The sequence below is a fragment of the Trachurus trachurus genome (genome assembly GCF_905171665.1).
Source record: "Trachurus trachurus genome assembly, chromosome: 3".
NCBI lineage: Eukaryota > Metazoa > Chordata > Actinopteri > Carangiformes > Carangidae > Trachurus > Trachurus trachurus.
Genome location: NC_139893.1, coordinates 26506532 through 26530283, shown reverse-complemented (window position 1 = coordinate 26530283; position 23752 = coordinate 26506532). Strand labels below are relative to the sequence as shown.

The 23752-nt window shown below is 42.2% G+C and overlaps 3 protein-coding genes across 4 annotated transcripts in view; 1 reads left to right on the top strand and 2 right to left on the bottom strand.

The window, feature by feature from the left end:
* The window catches only part of LOC311008146 (mucin-2-like), a gene marked incomplete at both ends in the record, with an annotated part of 38939 nt that extends 35058 nt beyond the window's left edge, over positions 1–3881 (top strand). Inside the window, 9 exons of the mRNA XM_084001581.1 lie at positions 131–226; positions 335–343; positions 1167–2270; positions 2401–2423; positions 2660–2758; positions 3090–3218; positions 3319–3358; positions 3476–3596; positions 3683–3881. Coding sequence (XP_083857707.1) covers positions 131–226; positions 335–343; positions 1167–2270; positions 2401–2423; positions 2660–2758; positions 3090–3218; positions 3319–3358; positions 3476–3596; positions 3683–3881 — 1820 coding nt within the window. The remainder of the gene's footprint in view (positions 1–130; positions 227–334; positions 344–1166; positions 2271–2400; positions 2424–2659; positions 2759–3089; positions 3219–3318; positions 3359–3475; positions 3597–3682) is intronic.
* Positions 3882–4391: 510 nt separating this feature from the next.
* tollip (toll interacting protein) lies at positions 4392–10903 on the bottom strand. The gene is made up of 6 exons (XM_083994776.1): positions 10741–10903; positions 9066–9215; positions 8477–8659; positions 8218–8370; positions 6781–6865; positions 4392–6693 (listed from the first exon to the last, which is right to left on the bottom strand). Exons 1-6 carry the CDS (start codon positions 10771–10773, stop codon positions 6470–6472), a joined length of 828 nt encoding a protein of 275 aa, XP_083850902.1. The 5' UTR covers positions 10774–10903; the 3' UTR covers positions 4392–6469.
* A 490-nt stretch (positions 10904–11393) lies between these two features.
* The window catches only part of celf1 (cugbp, Elav-like family member 1), a 29971-nt gene continuing 17612 nt past the window's right edge, over positions 11394–23752 (bottom strand). For both annotated transcript variants that reach the window (XM_084001437.1, XM_084001438.1), the window contains exons 7-14: positions 23587–23666; positions 23343–23504; positions 23173–23242; positions 22877–22999; positions 21469–21582; positions 20985–21173; positions 19660–19803; positions 11394–18146 (exon numbers count right to left, since the gene is read on the bottom strand). In XM_084001437.1, coding sequence (XP_083857563.1) covers positions 18019–18146; positions 19660–19803; positions 20985–21173; positions 21469–21582; positions 22877–22999; positions 23173–23242; positions 23343–23504; positions 23587–23666 — 1010 coding nt within the window. In that variant the 3' untranslated portion in view covers positions 11394–18018. The remainder of the gene's footprint in view (positions 18147–19659; positions 19804–20984; positions 21174–21468; positions 21583–22876; positions 23000–23172; positions 23243–23342; positions 23505–23586; positions 23667–23752) is intronic.

Genomic DNA, 23752 nt, shown 5'->3' with positions numbered 1-23752 from the left:
TCTTTTCTTGTGGTATTATGGGCTTTAAACACCTGTTACACTGCGCAGAAGTCCTTATTGATTGACATGTATAATGGGCTGGTGACTCTAGTCATGTTCATTTTTTAACCTGTGACCTCTGTCCTGACAGAATGCAACGTAAACCAGTGTCCTGCTCCCATCACCTGCCCGTTGGGCTTTGGACTCAAAGCCACTAACGGCATTTGCTGCCAGTCCTATGAGTGCGGTACGTGACTCTGCTGTTTAGAATTACATTCTGTAGAGTATATGCAAATGTAACAGAGAAATACCATATTTTCTAAATCTAATAGTGTCTCTTTATTTGTCCCAACAGTTCCTAAAGGTGTGTGTGTCTATGAAATGAATGAGTACAAGGTAAGCAAACAGTTCAAACTCATAAACATATCTGTCAGTAGATGCAACAGGGAGGAGGCTCCAGGTAGAACAAGTTGATCTACGCGTCATTTACTTCAATAGAATAAAGGTTCTGCAGAGTGGAGGGGAAATTACCTCCATCTCTGCTGTGGGGTTAGATGAGGGTACAGGTGATAGGCAGGAACTCAAGAGCAGCCTGGGTCTTTGTGCAGAGAGACACAGTAACTAAATCCAAAGACATACTGTATGTTTCTTTGTTGAGGCAGAAACTGAACCTTATCAGTCATCAAACATGACAAACAGAAAGAGACAGGACCAGAATGATACAAGTGACATAGAGGATCCTCTCTTCACTGACACGTGGTTGCAATGGTTACATATAGTCATTAAACAGGAGTGGTAGTAAAAGAAGAAGCGTAGGACAAAGAGCCTCCGGTGCAGCTTCAAGGTGCTATTTTTCCTGTTTGCTCAGGTTCACATTGACTCTGCTATGTTGGTTTTGTTTTTGTTGGTTTTGTCTTTTTAACCTCTGGCGTGGAGTAAACAACTACTACTACAAAAGGTTTCTGAGGAAACTGTATTTAACTTACGAGGTCCATTATGCAAGTTTTTTAAGTCACCATGCTACAAAGAACAGCAAAGAACTTATTGTAAAGACCAACATGTAAACATTTATTTTTACCACAAAATACACACTGTTGTGTGATAGAGTCAATGGAACCTCACACTTGTTGGTTTATTTATACTTATTCGAGACTGAACTGATGTTTGACCCATGTGTGATTCTACAGCCCGGTGCCAAGATACCCACATCACCAACACCGACAGAACCTCCACTGCCAGCACCATCAAGCTCGCCATTAGGAACACGATCAACAACACTATTAGGATCACCGTCAGGAACAGGTGCACCATCGGGTACAACAGCAGCACCATCAGGAACAGGTGCACCATCAGGAACAGGTGCACCATCAGGTACAACAGCAGCACCGTCAGGAACAGGTGCACCGTCAGGAACAGGTGCACCATCAGGTACAACAGCAGCACCGTCAGGAACAGGTGCACCGTCAGGTACAACAGCAGCACCGTCAGGAACAGGTGCACCGTCAGGGACAGGTGCACCGTCAGGAACAGGTGCACCGTCAGGGACAGGTGCACCGTCAGGTACAACAGCAGCACCGTCAGGGACAGGTGCACCATCAGGAACAGGTGCACCATCAGGTACAACAGCAGCACCATCAGGAACTGGGGCACCATCAGGTACAACAGCAGCACCATCAGGGACAGGTGCACCGTCAGGAACAGGTGCACCATCAGGGACAGGTGCACCATCAGGTACAACAGCAGCACCGTCAGGAACAGGTGCACCGTCAGGGACAGGTGCACCATCAGGAACAGGTGCACCATCAGGTACAACAGCAGCACCGTCAGGAACAGGTGCACCGTCAGGAACAGGTGCACCATCAGGAACAGGTGCACCGTCAGGAACAGGTGCACCATCAGGTACAACAGCAGCACCATCAGGAACAGGTGCACCGTCAGGGACAGGTGCACCATCAGGAACAGGTGCACCATCAGGTACAACAGCAGCACCGTCAGGAACAGGTGCACCATCAGGAACAGGTGCACCGTCAGGGACAGGTGCACCATCAGGGACAGGTGCACCATCAGGTACAACGGTGGCACCATCTGGAACAACAGCAGCACCATCAGGAACAGGTGCACCATCAGGGACAGGTGCACCATCAGGTACAACGGTGGCACCATCTGGAACAACAGCAGCACCATCAGGAACAGGTGCACCATCGGGTACAACAGCAGCACCGTCAGGAACAGGTGCACCATCGGGTACAACAGCAGCACCATCAGGAACAGGGGCACCTGCAGGTACAACGGTGGCACCATCTGGAACAACAGCAGCACCAACAGGACAGCCCTTCCAACCGGGACCCTGCCAGGAATGTTACTGTGGCCCCAAAATGGATCCTGTCACCAAACTTAACATCATTACTTGCAAACCTGTAGTCTGCGACACAAACTGCAACAAAGTAAGTTCATTCTGACCCATCCACTGTTTAGCACAGTGAAGTATGTTCATATACTATGCAGTTCTGTATCAGGAAAGTTATGTTGTAGCAAGATGTCGGAAGTTTTTTCACTGACTAAAACCACTAAAGACAGGGATAAATATTTCAAATGTGGACGATAATCTGAGTTTTACAGTGACTAAATGTGGTTTGAACACACACTCAAACACACTCTCCCTCTCTCTCTCTGTCTTCAGGGTTATGAATATCAGGTTGCACCTGACAAGTGCTGCGGCACCTGCGTTCAGAAGAGCTGTATTGTCACTACACCGGACAACACCACGCAAGTTATTGAGGTCAGTAAACTGTGTGTGGGAGTGTTGAACACATGACTCACTGTAGCCTCTCACCATAACTGACCACACATCACTTCCATGATTTATTTACTCTAACGAACAGTATAACTCATAATCTTGCGTTTATTTATTTTTTACATATTCTATTTTCTCATGTGCTTCACATTTATTTTCATATTTCATGTATTTATTTATATTTATTTTACATCTTTGTGTTATCCACTTCATCATAGTCTGTGTTGTTTGCTGAGGGCACAGCTTTAACTCAACATGATTTCCCCTTTAACAAAGATGACTCTGTCTCATTCTGCTGCCTCTCCTGCTGCTACAGGTCAGTGACACATACATACCTACCGATGACAAGTGCGTGAAGTACACCTGTGAGAAAATCGATGGACAGTTTGTTACCAAAGAGACCAAGACCAGCTGTCCTCCATTTAACCCCTTGGACTGTGAACCTGTGAGTTGATCAGACCCCTACAGCCGGTGACCTCCTTCCCCTCTGTCAGTGCCCCAGCCACTAAATCAATACTCTCTAACATATCTCCTTCCTCCACCAGGGCACAGAGACAACTGACGCCAATGGATGCTGTAAATCCTGTAAGTGTGATGGAGTCTAATAATACAGTACCATCTAATCATGTTTTCAGAGTGGACTGTGCATCACGTGTTTCTGTTCATCTCTAAAATCTCACCTATTCTGTGTGTGTGTTCCAGGCAAGATACGGAGTGTGTGTGATGTCCAGTATAAGACGGAGGTCATCGAGGTTGACAACTGTAAGAGTGCACAGCCCGTCAACATGACCTCCTGCGCTGGTCACTGTGGAAGCTCGTCCATGTGAGTCAAGTTATTTACTTCATCTGTAAACCAGCAGACCAGACAGAACCCTTTATGCTCATCTGTGTGTGTTTGTGTTTGTGTAGATATTCGTCTGTTGCCAACAAGATGATGCAAGAGTGTGAGTGTTGCAGGGAGACCTCGACCAGTCAGAAGCAGGTGGAGCTGATCTGTGATAATGGCTCCAAGGTGCAGCACACCTACATGGTGGCGGACGGCTGCAGCTGCAGCAAATCAGAGTGTGTGCCGGGAACATCCAAATCTCAGCGCCGCAGGAGACGCTGATCGGTCGCAACTGATTTAACCTGGGCGGATTTAAGTCCCATGGACACTGGAATTTCACCTTAAAATCTTCTTCTTCTTTGTGTGAGGTTTTATTTATATCCCAACTTGTGCTCTTCTTCTTCTTCTTCTTCTTCACTGTCACATCCTGGCACTGTTATGTAAAACTTCTCCATCTTAGGATTTCTTGGATGATATTAAAATTATATTTCTGCAACATGAACACTTGATTTGAGTTTCTTATTGATCCCTGGTGGATGATGAGCATGGAAGTTAAAATCTGTATGGATATATAGATTAAGGTTGAGCTGACTTCAGCTTTTGAGAGGCTGAGCTGCAAATACTGCACGTTATGACTCAAATTTAACAAATTCACAATTTAAAATATAGAAATTCAAATGTAAGACCAAAGCGAATTGATTTGAAAATAACAGAATAACAGAATGTAATGAATCTTAAATGAACCTCAGGCAGGAAGCACATTGACAAAAAAAAAACTTTGAAACCTTCAAGAGTCAATAGAAAACTTTAACTGCAACACACAAACACTGTGGCTGAAACACAGCAACATTTAAAGCTTGTGCAACACAGACAACTAGACAACATGGAATCTCAACAGATCCATTTTCTTCATTTTCATGTGCATGGTTTAACATTATGGCACTGGTCTAAAGGTGGAAGGGGACACTTAGACCTGACTGTTAATGAGGAGTTATTTTGTATATTGTATTTTGTAACATATCCAGGATAACTTTTAGTTATGTGACTAAACAGAGCCTAACAATGGTCGCTATGAAACCAATACTATGAAGCCGGCGCTAACCTGGTGCAGGTAACCCTGGGTTTTCCTCTCCGGCTATATGAGCCCATTGTGTGAAAGAGGCAGAGCTGTTAATCATTAGCAACATTGTCAGAACCATTAAGAGATGAGAAGAAACAGTGACCCCTGCAGGTCATTTCAGTTACTGCCGTGTCCCACAGTGATATGATCAAAACCACTTAAAAAAATATAATTTCTACGGAAATCAAATGGGGGCTATATTGTAAATATGTGTATAAATTATTATTCAGTATCCAGCTGTTGTCTGCATGTGATTTAAAGAAACATAAGTTGACGTCCGAGAGAAAGAGAAGCTGTGTCTGACTGAAATGTTTCGCATTCATAAATCACATTTCTAAGTTATTATCAGGGTGTGGATCACTGATCTAATCAAAAATGGAGTCTTTATTTCCAGTTCTTGTCACAGTCTCCTGTTATTCTGAACTGTTGTGATGTAGAAGAGTAAAATCACCATCACTGTCAGATTAACGAATCTGCGTTCAGTTAAATTGACATTTTAATAGTTCTGATATATTTTCTTTACTCTCCATGTTGCTCTGTTTTCAGACAGAGTGGACACATGCAGCAAAACAACTCCACTGATCAATACAAATATCTACTGCTCTTTTTTATTGATCACTTTATTGTAAAGTCTTCCCTGTCAGGATCCTGTAGGAATGGTGACTCAGTGTTTCCAGTGATCTGATTAATCAGTAGTTTTGATCTGATCCTCTGAAGTTAACCTGCTCCAGAGCAGGTGAGGAGTTCAGCATCTGTTACCATGGTGAATTCTTACCAAGTAATAAGTGAACTGTGATCAGACTGAAAACCCAGAGTTAAGCCTGAAGTTACTCCTATAACCTTAAATCCCTCTTCATAGAAAAGAGCTCAGGTGTTTCTTTCACCTGCATTTTGGTCTCAAAAGCCACACACAACTTCCTGTTGAGCTTCAGAACATCTGGATCTCACCGCTCCCGTCACTCTGCATCTTGACGCGCAATTTAAAAATGTGACTCCACAGGATTTTACTTTATAACATCAACTCTTCACATCCTCACTTTACTTTACAAATGAGTTACCGTACATCAAAACTTTACAAGGGAACCATGTTCTCGCTTTGACTGACGAGAGTTCAGTGATTATTTTTCTTTTCAACCTCAAAAACTCTGCTTGTCATTTGTTCGATTTCTTCGTAATTAAATACTTTCCATAATAATTTATCAGACTTAGAGTGCACTTGACATTTTACAGCTACATAATGAAATGAAGCAGATCACTGCAGGTTACTACAGACAGGTTCTCCGTACAACAGCGACATCAACATAAACAGGTGAACGTGACTCTGCTGCTCAAAACTGTGCAAATCAAACCCTGGGTTACCATGGATACAATGAGAGATTGTGACAATCAATCAAAAGATTAAAAACAATGATCTTACCCATAAAGTCGCACTACTGCCAAATGAATATTTTGTTTGAGCCTCTACTTAACAGTCACGACTTAAAATACTGTAAATCTTGAAGCAGTGACAACCAGAGCCAGAGGTGGACAACAGCTGCTGCTCTACGGACAGACGGCTGTGTTCGCAGAGACGGGCCGGGCTTCATGTTCTGTTGGGCCAAAGTCAATAATGGGAGAAGATGCTGATCTCTGCTCCTGGGGCTGCTGGGAGCTCCGACTGTGGGAGTGTGCGTGTGGGAGGGCTGCATGCATATGTGTGTGTATGTGTGTGGGTGTGTTGGGATGTTCACTGTGAGCTGGTGCTCTGTGGTTAGAGCTCCTCGGCCATCTGCAGCAGGGAGTTGATGGCAGCGTCCTTGTTGCCCTGCTGTGCGTCCAGCACAGTGCGAACCACCTCCTTGTCCAGGTTGGGGAACATGTCCTGCAGGGCCTTCAGGTCCTCCTCGCTGCACACGGGCCCCTGGACCCCAACAGCTGGCATGGCTGCTGGCATCGCCATAGGAACCATGCCCTGGTTGTAGACTGTAGGCACTCCTAAGAGAACGGGACACACAGGAGAGAGTCAGCCTTCATGTAGCAGAGGAGAAGTTTCCTCTGTGTGTGTGTGTGTGTGTAACTGACCTGCGATGGGCACATATCCAACTCCTTGCTGATACACTGAGGGCATCAGGACAACAGGCTGAGTCATCATCCCTGCTGGTAATGACTGGCAAAAACACACAGAGAGTCTATGTGAGATGCATTTCTTGGCGACAGAGTTAATGTGGGGAAATGGGATGGTGTTGGATCTTCATTTCCGGCTTGTGCTTCTAAAAGTACAAATGTGGAGCACCCGAGCGCTGCACTGCGATTGTGGGTTGCTCCACAGAACAGTTGACAGTGGCTCTTCACTTCAGGGACATAATTTATCCTGAATAGAGTCTAAACTCTTGTTCCACTGAGCAGCTGCTTCAGCGACCGGCTGCTGCAGCACCACAGTGTGAGGAAGAGGTCTGTCCTACAGCTCTGGTCTCTCAGGTCTCTCCTTCCTGCTGCGGTCAGACAGATACCAGGAACCGACAGGCTCACCACGTGCAATAAGCAAGTAAGCAGTATTTCTTACGGATCGATTGTGTGTCTCTCTCGTATTTTGTAGTTTCCTACTCGTGTGCAACGACTCAAATTTACTCAGAGTGGAACTAATTCAGATTATAGTAGTGGTAGTAGTAGTAGTAGTAGAAGTAGAAGTAGAAGTATCTCGTCTCACAGATCTGAATGAGGTCTAAACAAACTAACATGGTCCAGTTTTAGCAAAAGAATGCACCTTGGAAATACAAACGATGATGACACTCACTGAGACAATGATGATAATGATGACCACAGTGAGGAAAGATGCTTTTGTCAGGAGATGGAAGAAATGGCTATGACACAGTATTAAGTGTATAAACATTTACCAACTGACTCATACATTTTGAGATAACAGATGTATACTATTCCTCAACAATGATCTTTGTTCTTGTTTTGCTGCTGTTCTTACTCCTGTATGATGGCAAGCTGTTAGCGATACACTATTTCAGATGCTGTATTTTAGTTTAAAAATCAACTACCAGTCATTTTCGACTTTTTTTTTGCCATTTTTTCTTGTATTTTCTGCCAGTGACAGAAGAAATGTGCTTTACTATTTGCCTGCCATTACTTAACACACTGAGGCAGCAGAGCAGCCACGAAAAAGAAGAAGTGGATGGACAACCAGCTGTTTCCTGAACCACAGGCACCGCCTCCTACTATGACGTTGGAGCCTTTTCACTTGTGTTAACTGAGGTCAGACGGCAAGAGACGACCAGAACTGGAGCAAACAGGAAGGGAGCAGAAGATAAACAGTCCTGTTTGACCCATGACCTCCGGTTCGCTTCTCCTCACACCCAGGTTTAGTGTGTAGCTGCTTCTTGACATCTTTGATTGTACAAAATTGTTCGTTCTTTAAAATGGCACACTGAATAGTTTTCATTCCTCAGTGAGTGTTGTGAAAAGTGCAGGGAACAGGTAAGACCTCAACCAGAAGGTGTGTGTAGTACTCACAGCAAACGACATGACCAGGTTGATCATGCCCTCCTTGTCGTCGCCCTGTCTGCCGCTGAGGCTGAACCACTCGTCCACCACGCTGCCCTCCCTCAGGCCTTCAGGGATGGTGACATGAGTCCACGCTATCCTGTCATCCATGGAGAACGCTCTCTGGATGATACGTCAACGAGGACACGGTTGAAACAAACAGGATACTGCATGCTCATCACACACATGCTCACTGATAAAAAGGAAGAAACATCCTCCTCCTCCTCACCTCATCAAAGATCTCCAAGTAGAAGGAGTCCACCCCCGGAGGCACGGTGCACTGGATCACCTTGTTCCACCGCGGATTCTTGGCTCCGTTGTGAGCCGTTGGCGTCTCGTAGACAGCGTAGCCCAGTCGGATCCTACAGTATGGATCCATCCGTGTCATGCCGTAGTTTTTAGCCAGCTTGGCCTGTCCAGCGAAACAACCACAGTGACCTCAGTGAGGAGATGCATTTATGTTGGCCGCTGTCACTGTCTCAGTTCAACTCTTGTGTTTTCAGTGGATAGTGGATAGCTTTTAATAACTCAGTCAGTGAGCTTATGGTTGTCTGAGAAGGCTGGAGCATGTCAACATCTTGTCATGTTGTGTCCTCATAGAGACAGGTGTTTTTACAAATCATCCAATCAGCTGAGTTCATCACACATGGACTTCCAAAGTGTCATAGCAAAGCATCTGAATATTTTTCCTAAAAATGTATGAATCCTGGCAACATGGTACTGTCAATCATAATGCACATTTACGGCTTAAGAATACATGTTATTAGTACATATCATCAATATTGATACAAGTATTTAGAAAACTGAACAGTGTTTACCTGAACCACTGTGATGCTGAGTCGGCCCACCGTTCCTATTGAGCCTCCGTACTGCAGCTGCCTGGCTGCCTGAGCGTCCAGCTGGACCTGCTGCTGCTGCTGGGTGGGCGTGATCCGCAGGAAGTCCTGGGGCAGCTCCCCAATGTACACCTGAACACACACAATTTGAATGTATTGTTTTATTGGATTTTGCCTCACACAATAAATCACCTGTTCAAAAGCCTCTGCAACTGTAAACCGTGTTCACAAGTGAAAACCTGCAAAGTCAGTCACTTCAAAATTTCCTCCAATAAAGGAAAAATGTCCTACACAGTTTCCAGGCTACAAGACGACAACAAGTGTTTTGATGTGTTTATAAAAACTGTCTGACTTTAGAAAAAGAGAACTGCAGAAAATAAAAGCAAAATCAAAAATATTCTACATTTACAACAGGGTTAGGGTTAGCGTTAGTCCTGGGCTGTTGATTACTTGGTGATATCAGAACGTGCTAGTAGTAGTAGTAAATCGCAGGATGAAAGGTACTATAAATAAAATATTTTATTACCATTGTTTTGTTATTTCATTGTTTTCACATGAGTCTAAAACAACTCATCCTAATGATAAGACCAACACATGTTATGTTACGTATGTCCATACACGTGTTGCCTACAAGGGGTCAACATTTAAGTCAAACGCCACCAGGCAGTCATCACATAAAGATCTCTACTTCTACGCCCCAAGGACATGTCACATGACATGAACAATATAGTAAAGAGAGTGAATTAACAGCAGATACAGACATTATGTTGTCTGTGAACACCAGGCCCAAACTGCACACAGACAGAGGTTAAAGCTCATCCACCAGGAGTGTGGTGGAAAGCAGTGTGACGATGATGCATCTGACATTTTTGAGCAGAGAGGAGTTAACCATCTGCCCCTACACATAACTGCAACCTGTAGTCACATGACAGCTGCTCCACCACATACAGCAGGCTGCTAACTCACTGAGTGACCTGAGTAAAGTCAGCTGATGTGGTCAGACAAAACCCCGTTTTAGTTTGAGTTACTAACAAGGCCTTAGAGTTTGAATGTGATGACCCTGGTCTATATTGGTTGAGTGTCTAAGTTAATACTGAGGGACAAGCTGCCCAGTTTCCATTTCATAAATAGTTATATTTCTAAATCATATTGTTATATTAATCTGAGGATTTGAACAGGGGGGTCATGTTAATCAATAATCACACAATGACAGCAGGTAGGCTAATTATTTTTGTCAATGGGGTTCAAACCCTAAGTTAAATACGGTACTCGTGCCTCCTCCATCTAAACTAAGGGCAGTAGTTTCTAATAGAGGATGTGATGTGGTGGTTTGTTTTGAATTAAAAGCCAAAGCTGTGAATCAAACCGTAGAGTTAATGTCAATCAACGGCCACAGCAGCTTAATCCGTTTACAGCCGTTACGTCCTCGGACTGTAACGTTACTAACGTTAGCTCGGTATTTATAAACGTCGTTACCGACGACATCCTCGTTAACAGAAATAACGGGTGTTAGGCCGCCGTGAGGCTGTTTAATGACTGAAGTGAGTAAACTGTGAGAGGTGTTGGTAAAACTACAGTCAGGCTAGGTCCGCCCGAGCTGTCTGTCAACAAACTAAGTGAGTGAGTGAGTGAGTGAGTGAGTCAGACCGCCGCCTACCTGTCCCCGCTGAGTGCTGATGGTGGTCGCCATGTTGTCTCTTCAACGTCTGCGGGGCTGGTTTCTCGACTCTTCTTTAATCACTGATGTAACGTCGGCAAATAAAATAACAACACACAAGTGCTGCTCGGATTAATGTTGACCCCGGAAGTGTCGACTGTGTGCGTGTGTATTTTTTTTTTTTTTTTTTTTTTACCAAACCTTTATTTTCAGTGCAAAGGCGAACGGAAGTTCCTTGGAAGCCTTTTTTTTTTTTTTTTTTTTTTTAATAGTATGAAATTGTGTTGAGTTTTGTTTGTTGGTTTGTTTGTATATTGTTTGTATATATACACATACAATCATGAATCTATTTGTGTGCATTCTTGATAAGCCTTAAAAACATTTCTGAAAGTGGATGGATGGACAGGTGGTCGTGGATGAATAGCTACAATAACAGGACACATGAAGGTTTCTCAAACATTTTATTTGGACAGTCAGAAACCAAACCAACCAAGTTAACAGGATCACACACAGCAACCTCACAGACAGCTGATTCACTGCAGCTTCATTTGTTGTTCACAGACAGCGAAGATCCAAAAGTAAAAGAAAACAAGCTAACAGAACATCCAAACTAAAATAAAATAACACACACTAACAAAGTAATTTCAGCAATGTCTCACATTAAAATCCCCACACTCAATTTTTATTTTATTTTTTAATAAAAAACAAACAAAAAAACTGCATTTAATTCAGTGCAATGGAGCAAAAGGCAACTTCGCATAAATACTTGACAAGGCTTAATCAGGTGTGTTAGCTACAACGTTTTTACCTTGAATGGTTTTAGTCTCAGTGCAGTTATAATCCAACCCTGTTTTACGGACAAACTGAAACAAAGCAGATGTGGGTGCACTGCACAGAACACACGCTTCATTCATTGCGCCTCGCTGACTTCAGACTCATGTGATTGTGAAAAGCTGAACACCTCACCTTGTATCAACTATTTATCTTCAGTGACTGAAGTGACTTCAAAGACCACATTGTGTAGAAATCATACACATTTAGTTTCTCCAAGTTTTTCCATATAATCTAAAAGAACACCCCCTTGATTTGACTTTTCTTGATTTACACTGATACTGTTTCATTTAAAATAAAGCCTGGCAAATATAAGGGTTTACATACGTATATTTGCTGCAACAATCAGTAAGTCCTTACAGTTCACATAAAGGAGCAATGCATCTTTTTTTTTTAAATTTAATTCATGTCATGGCTTTCATTTTTCATCTATTTACCTAGTTGTTCCTTCCAGGCCTCTGTAGTTTTGCCATGTTTCAGACCGATGAAGTGAATGTATTGAGACATGGAAACAGACTGATGGTGCACTTTAGACTTTACAACATCCAAAGCAGTGAGATACATGATTTGCAGTAAACTGGCCCATATTTGGGGCTGGGTATTACAATAGAAATGTTTCCATGTCACTGTTAAAACTGTCAAATGCTCAGTCTTATCAAATCTGTGCATTGTCATGACCTTGTTTATAAATCTATTTTAATACCAACTCATCTGTCAATTTTAGACTGAACTTTTATTTAAAAATGGTTTGTGGGAAAGGTGTTCATGTTCCTCAAAGTAAGGTACTGATGTGAGTCCAACAGTAGCCTATTTGTGTTAATCACTTCAAACACTGCTATGGTCCTTTGGAAAATATTATGCAATGCTTAATACTTTGAAAACTAAATTCCCAAACAGATTTTCTGTGGAGACTTAACAAGCAGTGAAGCAAGGACATTAAAAAGAACAGCTGTGTATTGGATCACAAAACTGCCTAAAGGAGGAAGCCATTTTCTGGTGACCAACATGCCTGTCAAGATGCTGAAAGTTCTATAAAAGCATCAGTGTAACATAATGTTGCCAAGCTTTTTGTATTTGGTGTCAACACTGCACAGTTGATTTTATAAAAACTATTAAACATGTGAGGACTGGAGATGATATGTTGCTCAACAGTTCTTCTACAGGAGTACAGCATCATGTTTATTCTGTGTGTACAAAACTGTATTATTTTGTCATGATTTTTGTTTTTGGCACTGACAATCGACAGCGGATTATTTAATAAATAAACAAAACAAACAAATGTTCTCATTTGAATTGATTTTTTTTGTTTTATTTTAAGTTTGGCTGTTAAATAACAGTTCTTGTCAAAGCAGAAATACATGATGGGATGTATCTATAACAGCATCCATCACACTGTTTCACAAAAATAAAGACTGACTCAAAAACATTAGACACCTCAAGCCAAGCGAGCTCTGGACCAATGTTACCATGGTAACATAGACTGGAGGTAAGGTGTCTCATGTTCTTGACTTAAAATTAGTCACTCAGCATCATTAGGACTGGTCCAACATGACAGAGGTTAGAGCAGTGTGAAATATCTCAGTGAAACTGGCCCCTGATCTCACTGAAGAAACTGAGTCAAAGAAAAAGGAAAAATACTGATTGTGCAAAACATTTGGCACCAGTTTATTTGTTTTTAAGTTAACACAAACTAGATCACAGTTTACCAAGAATTTCATTGCGGATATATTCAAAGAAAAGAAAACATGGATACTAAATACACTGTGACAAAAGGCTCTCCACTGTGGATTTTATGTCTAATTCGTCCACGAGAGAGAGCAGAAAAGCATCATGTGCTTGTGGCGGTGAGTTGACAGGCTAACTGACATTAAATGCTTTCTCCTCATAACATCACTCAAAATATGAACTCCCAACGATGAACTCACGCACAACATTGCCTGGGGATAGATTAGCTGCTTTAAAACACACACACACACACACACACACAGGAAAAAAACACAACAAAACCAGAGGATGGGGGCACTGGGAGGACTGCAACACAACACAGGAGATAAAAACAAAGTTAAAGCTCAGACTCAAGCTGATTTTTAAGAAGAAAAGAATTTTCTAGTGGTTATGCGAGTCAGTTCTAGAAAAATAGATTCTCTTATTTGCTCGTAATAAGTCTAAAGCGACTTTCACACATTCAGTGGCAGTCTTTCTAGTGCCCCTTGCTGACAACACAGAGGACATACAGAAAACAACAAAACAAAACCTCATCAATGTCAAACACAAGGTCAAAGGTGAAATTGGAAGCGTCAGAGAAGCGCAGGAAACACAAGGACTGGACGATGAACTGTGACGCCACATCAACATGCTAGGGCAAACAGGAAGAGATCTAGAAAAAACAAAAAGAAAAACACAACAGGGAGACAAACCTAGGTTAAACAGCAATGGAACACAGACAGGAGAAGAGAAAAGAAATCAAGAAATGATTATCTTTGTGTAGGGTTGATTCACGGTCTAAACACTCAACAGTTGACAGTGAGGACGAGTGTTACCACAAACTGAGGTGGATGACAACAAAGGCAAAACACACACGCCAGACAGCCTAAATAAAATGGCAGCACAGAGTCAGCAACAACATGCAGGACAAAAACAGCTACTCACATACTTATAGCTCTGGAGGACCAAAACTTAAAAAAAACTGTTATAACCAGTTATTATGATGCAGTTAAAAAACTGAGAGGAAATAATGAAAAAAGGTTTCCCACAACAAATTAGATTTTCTACATGGCATATCAAGTCCCAGAGGTTTTCCATGTAATCCATTTTAATTCATTATTGTGTAAATAAACTGCTTCATTTTTTATTCCTGGTTATGGCCTATCTGTCTACCATTCAATTTATAATTGAAAAACCTATGGCAGACCTACTTTACGTCATCCCTTCCCTGTGAACATCAACTGATGATGATGATAAGTCAGTTACATTATTGTTGCCTAGTAACACAGTTTTATCACCGTTTGATCTCTGAATGCTGCACTGCTTTTACTCCAAAACTAAACCGCTACAAAGATTTAAAGGGGCCATTTATAAGGTTTCTCTTGTTTCTCTCAACATTTTGAAAAGTGATGAGATGGGCTAGCAGCTAGCTGGTTAGCGTGCTAACTTCAACTTTACTAGCCACCCTGAGAAATGTAAGTAAAGGAATGAAATTTGATGCAGATCTCAACAATGTTTATTCCAGGCTGACAAGTAAACAGGGCCAATGCTAGCTGGTTAGCATGCTAACTTCAGTAGATGAAAAGACGGTTAAAAAGTGTTATTTTCTCCTGTCATTTACACAAAGCTGCTCTTATCATACTCCATCTGAAAATTCACGTCTCCTGCTTTATTTCTGATGGTTTACATGTTACCCATAATTCACAGCAGAAGTCTGGTTATGTTCTCGATATACATTACTGTAATGGTGAACTGATCAGTGAGACACTGTTGCACTAGGTGAGACAGACACCCTGTGTTTCATTACGATTGAAATTCACACACAGATGATGCACTACTGCCTGAGACACACACTGGAACAACAACTGTGGATTCATCAGCCACTAAAAATAGTCCTGAACAAAAACACTGTTTGAGTAACAAAAGCTGTGGAATATTTTACATCCAGCGGGCTCTGGACTGAGTGGGGAAGTCACACAGTATTCAGAGACGGACCAACATGTTTTTAGTCTTTAAAATTGTTTTACTTCACTAAAAATGTTTTAACCTAAAACTTAAACTTAAGGCAGAACTTTCTCAGTTCAGGGGCTGTGTCCCACCTGAGGAGGGAGGATCCTCCATAGATGAGACCCTCTGACCACACAGAGACATGAAGCCAAGGTGAACTGAACTGAAAAATACACCACCGGGCTGATGTGTTAATAGCAGTGGTGTCCAGAAAAATGTAATAATGTAGTGTAATGTAATGTTTCATCTTATAACATAACACCACTTTAATGGTCAATATACTGACTGTTAATTTGTGTGTGTGTGTGTGTGTGTGTGTGTGTGTGTGTGTGTGTGTGTGTGTGTGTGTGTGTGTGTGTGTGTGTGTGTGTGTGTGTGTGTGTGTGTGTGTGTGTGTAAAGAAACAGAATGCTTCACTGACTGGATCAGCTATGATGACAAAAGTCCTAGACACACGACTGCCGTGTTTTTGTGCAATAGTGAAAATTATTTTTGAACAATGAACAACACACCAAGAAACTTCCAGCAATGGCAGGAGGGACGATGTTACACAGGACACAATGAGAGGGAGGGGGAGGGAATCTGTCTGACCGTCCAACACTACAGACACCGCCGTCTTTGGACTTGGCATCTGGGATCAATCTACTGTAAAAACACACAGGACTTCACCTGATGCAAAGCTGCCGACGGCACATAGAGGATGGCTATTTCTTCATACAGAGAGACACACAGGTTAAAATGGACTTATAGAATAAACTATGCTCCCTGTGTTTTTGGAAAATGATTTATTCAAGATGGAGGCATGTATGACAGAGAGGGGGTTCTATGAAGTCTGTAGCAGCACTGATGGATCCTACACACACAGTTCATGCCACACTGACACATAGTACACATCACCAAAAAAAAAAAAGAAACAACGCTGAACAGGCAAAGAGAGGACACACAGCGGGAGATCAAATGGAGTTGTTGGACTTCACATTTGTCTTTCAAAATAATTTCAATTCAGATAAATAATTTAGGCAATAAATAGTTCCCCAACACACAGGGGAAGTATAAAACCTATATAAAAATAGAAAAGGCATAAGTTTTAAATATACATCTCAACAATTGTCTTGCTTCCTAGTTCTATTAAAAAAAACACACACACGCACGCACGCACGCACACACACACACACATACACACAATTTTGTGGTAGTCTAAGTAACTAACGTGTTTGTCTTGAGCAAATTTGACATTTATATGAATTCTCCAATCACAGAAGATATTCAGTGAGAGACATAGTGGTGTAGCCCTCTGTAGATTAGCTAGCCGCTAACTAGCAGGACAGTAGCTTGAGGGTTGTGATGAATTTTGTACAAATCACCTGGATTCAAAGTCGAAACTAACTAAAACCATAAAATGTGTTTCCATGAGGCATTCAAATCTCCATGAGACAGACTCTAAAATCAAATCTATGATGTTTGGGCTTTTTTCTTTATGCCAAACTTCACAGTGTTGCTCGTTACAACTGCCATTTAGGCTTCACGGCCACATCAGGCTGACCTTTAACCTTTACCCTGTCACTCAGAGTGCAGCAGCACAGGAGGAGCACCACCAAAACATGCTATTTTGTAATTTAGATAAGTATATACTTACATGCAACTGTATAATTAGATGTGTTTAACTAACCTCCAGATAAAAAAAAATACAATAAATGCAATGTGTAAACTGTCCAACCGACAGAAAATCAGTTTATATACAACACAATCCATGTTCAGATGTGAATCTATCCACCTGAGGCCACTTAATTAGTTTAGGCCGTGCAGCGCCCACACGACCAGTCAGATACAGACAAGCAGTAATGTGTCATTGTGTTCAAGTGTAACTCAAAGAGATATGTGAGTGTGTGTGTGTAGAGGGTGGGGGGTCCTGAGACCAGGTAATAGAGGTCGGAGCAAGGTTACAGGAGGTTAAAACTGACTTCAGTGACTTGAGTTGAAACAGGAGCAGGCATTTACTGATCAACACTGTGCCCTGTGCCAACACTACCATGTTAGAAGAAACACACACTCAGTGTGAGTACAATTTCAGTATGTCAGTATATCTGCATGTTTTGGTGGAGCCCCTCCTTAAAACAATCTGAGCTTCTGTACGTTACTTCAACAACTAATTTTCGGTGTATATCACATACACAGTTTCCTTTTAAAGAGATAATACAGATGACTGAAAGTAACACAAGTCAAGGAAACCACACATTTTTCTTTGCGAGAATGTAAAAAGAAAAGTGAGGATTTTCAGTTTTCTAATCAAAAGCAGCTGTTTTCCAGCTGCCTCCAGGAGCTTTAGCTGAGTCTGGGTGGTGGAGGGGGACAGGAAGTGAAAAACAGATGGATTTGGCACTTGACTGTCAAAGTGCAACATATACCTAACAATTAACTCATGTTTATTATGTACCACAGCAAACTGATAACATTTCAACTTAAATTAGAATACACCTGTTTGTCTTATTTGTTAAAATGAAAACAAAGTGCATAAACCACAACAGAACACAGGAAGAATCCAGTCTAGGCGAAAAACTCTTGCATGTAGCTTCATGTGTCTCTTTGCCTGGACATGTTACAGTGACCAGGAGAGGCAGCGCAGCAGACATCACCCTGTAATGCACAGACAAGTTTCTGTGGACCAGTCTTGGTTATTCATACTCCACTTACCATAACACCACCCTGCCTAGCTAAGTCTGCAGTGCCTCAGCACCTTCAGTAGGGCTTGCTGTCATTCTTTGAGCGCTTCAGCTGCACCTTCAACCTCTTCATGCCGATCTGGAAACCATTCATTGACTGGATGGCTGCCTGCGATGACACGGGGTTGTCATAGCTCACAAAGCCTGTGGGGAAAATATAAACATTCACAGTATTTTTAACACAGCTTCAAGCAGGAGGATTATTGCAAATGGAACAAAATCTTTATCCGCTACAGCTTTCACTAAGAAAGTGGTCAGATCAGAGAGCTTAGTCACCAGCTGTCTATGTGCACATGAAACGTGTCTTCGTGTTGCTGTACTCATTCCTCCTGTCCACAAACTAGGCCCTAAAGAGATATTTTCTAACATGAACATGATTTTTTTGGCAGGTGTGATCAACTTCAGCCATTATTGTGTTTACAAGACAAGAGTTTATCATGCTCCCTTAGATCAACACTACAGCCTCAGGCCAGACTGGAGGCTAAAGTGACTTAGAAAAGGACCAGGCAGGTGGGGGCAAAACGGTAAGTAAATAGCTGCTAACGCTAATGTTAAATATGTATCAACAACAACAAGTGGCTCATTTTAAACAATACAGATGTTACTCATATGATTTACAGATTCCTTATTGTCCTTATTTGACACAAAAACACAATATAAACTTTCAGGCTCAAGCTGCAACGTGAAGCCGATACCATTTAAACGATTCCAACTCCTGTGATATGCAATTTTGAAATATACAAGGATTTTACCACCAACGCTTTTATTGAAAACACATTTGGAAAGGGTTTCTTAACGTCCAATCAGGAGAAACAACATCTGATTGCTGTTCGAGGATCATTCTGAAAAACTACAAATATTACAGAAACTTCTTTACAGTCTTTAAACTCCTTTCATGCAGTTTCTCACTCAGACTTGTTTTGCTTCAAAAAGTTTCCATAAATAAAATGTGAACAAATCTTTGTACGCAACTTGTCTGACCATTTCAAGTGTGTGCTTACTGATGTTAATACCATTGCCAATAATACTTTCAATACTTTCAATGTTCTCAGGTCTTTGTGTAAACAACTTTGCCCTTTCATGAGCTATTTTACTGCGTGTTTGCCAGACAAACAGACTCAGGAGCAGCAAAGCAAGTTGGGAGTAGAATAACAACAGGAAAAAAAACAGCTCTTGTATTTGTCTGGTGACAGTGAAGAGGTGCAGGCAAAAGTAGTGGTTTGAAAGAGCCCAATTTAACTGAGATTAAAGCCCATTCTGATCTTTTTTTTTTTTTTTTTAAGTATATTTTTTGGCTTTTTGGCTTTATTTGATAGCATACAGTAGAGATTGACAGGAAAGGGGGAGGCAGAGAGAGGGGGAATGACATGCAGGAAAGGGCTGCCCGACGCGGGACTCGAACCGGGGCCTCTTCTTCATACAGTGAATGAATGAAGTTAAATGAACATTGATCCTGTCTGCACCTCTCTGTCCAACTGTGCACCATGCAAGCTGCACTCAGCACCAAAATACCACACAGACCAGTTTAAAAGGTCGGGAAAACAGCCATCTGCTTATGCTGCTTCTACTGGTTGTTGCCAGGATCCTAAAGCTGTTGATTCAAATCATTTCTTGATCATAAGAGGCCCCTCGCAAACAGTAGTTAGTGTGAACTCACCAAAGCACTTGCTGAGGTTTGTCTGTTTGTCAATGAAGACTTTAGCAGAGATGACGTTTCCAAAGGGCATAAACATCTGGAGCAAATCTTGGTCGCCAAACTCCTGGGGCAGGTGGTAAATGAACAAGTTGGCGCCTTCTGGACCTGTCAACCAAAAAGTCAGTTTTATTGTCAATTCAAACATTAAACAGGAATATTTTAACTCTTTTAGGGATATTTATGCCTGAATGAATTAATCTGATGATCAAATTATGTTTCAAACAGATGATGTAACCAGAGGCCATGTGAGAGGAAAAAAATGTTGTGGTGAATCAAGTCAAGAAACTAAAAAACTGCAGGTAGGCTTGTAAACCAAGAACATTATTACTAATGCATTTCAGGAGAGGAACGTATGTCTGCAGCAATATTTAGAGAAAATATCATGTATCTGTATATAACCATGTACATTTACACAAGGTGGGCTGAGGTCAGGAAGTTTACCAATCAATCACATTCATATATTTCCCAACCCCTGGGGCCTCTGTGACGTCATATAAGACACTGTCTATGAAATACATAAAATCAGTGGAGTGGGAGTTGTCTGAGACTATCATGAACATACAAACAAGGACAAGCCTTCTGTTAGGGACTTGAACCTGTTTTAAAAGTGGAGCTGTTGACATCGTGATCTGAGGCCGTGTCAGAGAGAAAGTGCAGGGACGTCTTACCGGTGCTGTGACTGTTGCTGGCTGACGCAGCATATTTAAAACAAGACAGAATCCTTAGCAGAAGGTAAGAACAACACTGAGCGCACACACACACACACACACACACACACACACACACACACACACACACACACACACACACACACACACACACACACACACACACACACACACACACACACACACACACACACACACACACACACACACACACACACACCACACCATCCAACCTGTCTGCAACACTACTTTAAACCAATATCAAACATATCATTCAGAAGAAGCAGGGGTCAGACAGTCTGCTCCTGTAAAGGAGGGGCAGCCAACTGATTCAGTTTTTAAGAAAACATACAAATGAACTCAAATGGTTTTTAAACCTGTAGCTCTTTTTCATTCAGTTTTTGATCTTTGGTCAGTTTGGATGAAACTAGACTCAACAAACTTTGAAACATGATCATACGGTAGTTTGTGCTACTGGAGTTCCACAATTGTGGGTTGTTTTTTTTTGTACTGTAAAATGAAAGTTTCTGAGAATGGTATATATATATGTATGATAAATGCACGCCTGCTCCCCCTGCCACCCACCCCATGTCATATCTCCACTCCCACAGGGCCCACCTTCTTTTTGGCTGCCTGCTGCTGACACGCTCTGCTGGGGCAGCAGACTCTGGTTGTACAGACTGGGGATGGCGGCAGCTGCGGCGTACTGTTGGATGCCTGAGTAGGCCTGGCTCAGGGCCTCCATGGTGTTTCCTGAGCCATTAGCCAGGCCCCCAGAGCCGAGGCTGCCATTCAGTGCTGCCATGCCTGCATCAACAAGGAAAGAGAAATGACAAGAGTGAAAAGATCTTGCCTCACCATTCAAGTTAGTGGAAAGCAGTCTGTTGATTTATTTACAAAACTTTTGCCCTACATAAATTAAACGACAGAACCCAGAGAGTTAATGAATGATATAGGAAATGAACTCTGCACAATAGATTACACAATAGCTGGAATTTAGATAAAGTACATCAGGTGCTCTCAATGTGTAGTAATTAATAAATACCGGTAGTTATCGCACCACAATCAGCAGCATGAAACCATAAGAGCTTGGGGTTAGTACCTGCCAGGGAGCCCATGTTGAGGCTGGCTCCAGCGCCGGCAGCTAAAGACTGCAGGGCCCCCAGAGAGGATATGGGGTTCACTGAGGAATTGCTGCTAGAGGTGGGAGAGGAGCCTGCCCGGGGGGTAATGTGTGTTAGCGTTACAATAAACACAGCTGGAAAATATGAAGACAAAGCTGTGCAGTTACAGTGGATCAGAGCAACATTTTTGCATCTGAAATAGCCTGAAGAGAATAAATGTGTTATGACACATTTGTGTTTTACACTTCTCACATACAATATGCTTATATAGAGTACAGATGTGGCAAGAAAAGGTGTGTGTGAGGTACCGGGACTTCAACAACTGTTACAATGTTTCTGATTTTGATCTAAGTCAAATGTGGACAAACACATAGAAACCTTTGTGTCTTTACTGAACACTCACAGTTCTGCTGGAAAAGCAAGTGAGTCCTTCGATTTGAGCTCATACATTTCTGCTGAGTTAAAGCAGAAGTGAGTGATCCGGTCGTTTTCGCTAATGCTGCGTTCCAGGCAGGCTTTTGAAATCGTAAATTACAGCTTCAAGTCACAACTTACGACTTTGTAGCGTTCCAGGCAACCCACTCGTGTTTTTCCGACCTGTTTTACCGGTGAAAGTCACTATAACGGCCACTCGTAACTTCCGACCGGTGAACTCGTACCAGATCGAACTGGTACCACTTCACGGTCGGAAAAATACGAGTTTCCTTGAACGCACCATAACAGTCCTCGTCGCTACGTCACCACATTCACGGCGTTCCTTGGCTGCACACACAGCCCTGCATGCCGTTCTCTCTCCTCATTGGATAAAAACTGTAGGATACGATAAATGTTTTCTCTTCGGCTCAGAGCAGAGCAGAGGGACTGAGAGACCCGTGTTTCAGTCCAAACACTCTATGTAAGTGATTGCTGTCGGAAGATATAACTATTTAAGACTTATATTAACACAAATATATCACTCACTTCTGCTTTAAGATCCGAGCGCCCCCATACACCCCCTATCTGTGCAATACTTTCTTATGCCTTTGCCTTTCTTATGCCTTACAACTACCAACAATGCATATATAATTTTATTCTTTTCTTGTAAATAACTGTATATATTCCTGAAACATTTTGGTACATAACTACAGTATATGTTTTTCTTACATAATTTTTATATCTCTATATTTGCACATTCTTCTACATTTTTTCTTTACCTTTACAAATGCTACTGTAACAACCACATTTCCCATGTGTGGGATTAATAAACAGGCTTATGTCTTTTTGAAAAGGTATTTCCAACGGTTCACTGACTTTTTCTTGCCACTGTGTGTGTTTACGTAGAGGCATGTGGACAACAAAACAATTGTGAACCTCGACTGTGATTCAGTTGTTATCAGTTTTTGTTACCTGAGCTCGTTAGTGCACTTAGGGGGCTACTAGATGTCGTCATGGCGCTGGAGCCTGTGGGCGTGGCCTGTGTGGCAGTTGCTGCTGCTGCCAAAGCAGCCAGATTCTGTATGGCATTAAGACCTGGCAGACAAACAGTTCAAGTTCAAGACTCCTCCCAGCACCTTTTACTTGCCACTACGGTATAAAAACTGTACATACGGTAGAGGTGGCTTTGCTGCCACTGTAACTACAGTGAGTATTCAAATGTATGATCTTAAATCGCATCTCTAATCTCAGTGTGTTTGAGTGTGTACCTGAAACAGGGTGCAGGTTGTTGAGTGCGTTCCCTGTGGAGGCTGACTGCTGTAGCAGCTGCAAGTACAGCTGAAGCCATCAGGAGATATGAGAGACAACATGTTAAAGCAAAAGTGACAATACAGTTGCTTTTTTGTGGTTTTGTGGCCCTTTAAAAACACACACTCACTGCTAGGTACTGTGGCCCCAGGCTGTTGAGCCCGGTCAGATTTCCCCACATGGAGGCTGCGCTCAGTTGCTGCATCTGCTGCTGCAGCTGTTGGGCCATGCGCTTCTGCTCCTTATCCTTCTGAGTGTCTGCAAACTTCACTACTATGGGCGATGAACAACCCTGAACACAGACACAATAGATGATTAGCACTGTAACACCTCTTGCACTGATTAACTATGATTGTTTGAATGATGAAGCTCACCTCCATGGTCTGAGACTGGTGCATGGACTTGATGGCCGACTGGGCCATTTGTCTGGCTGTAAATGTCACAAATGCACAACCTGAAAGATGGAAACACTGTGAGTGAAACATATATACTGTGGATAAAGATTTGGGAGCAGTCGAGGTGTTTCAGGCCAGTCGAAAA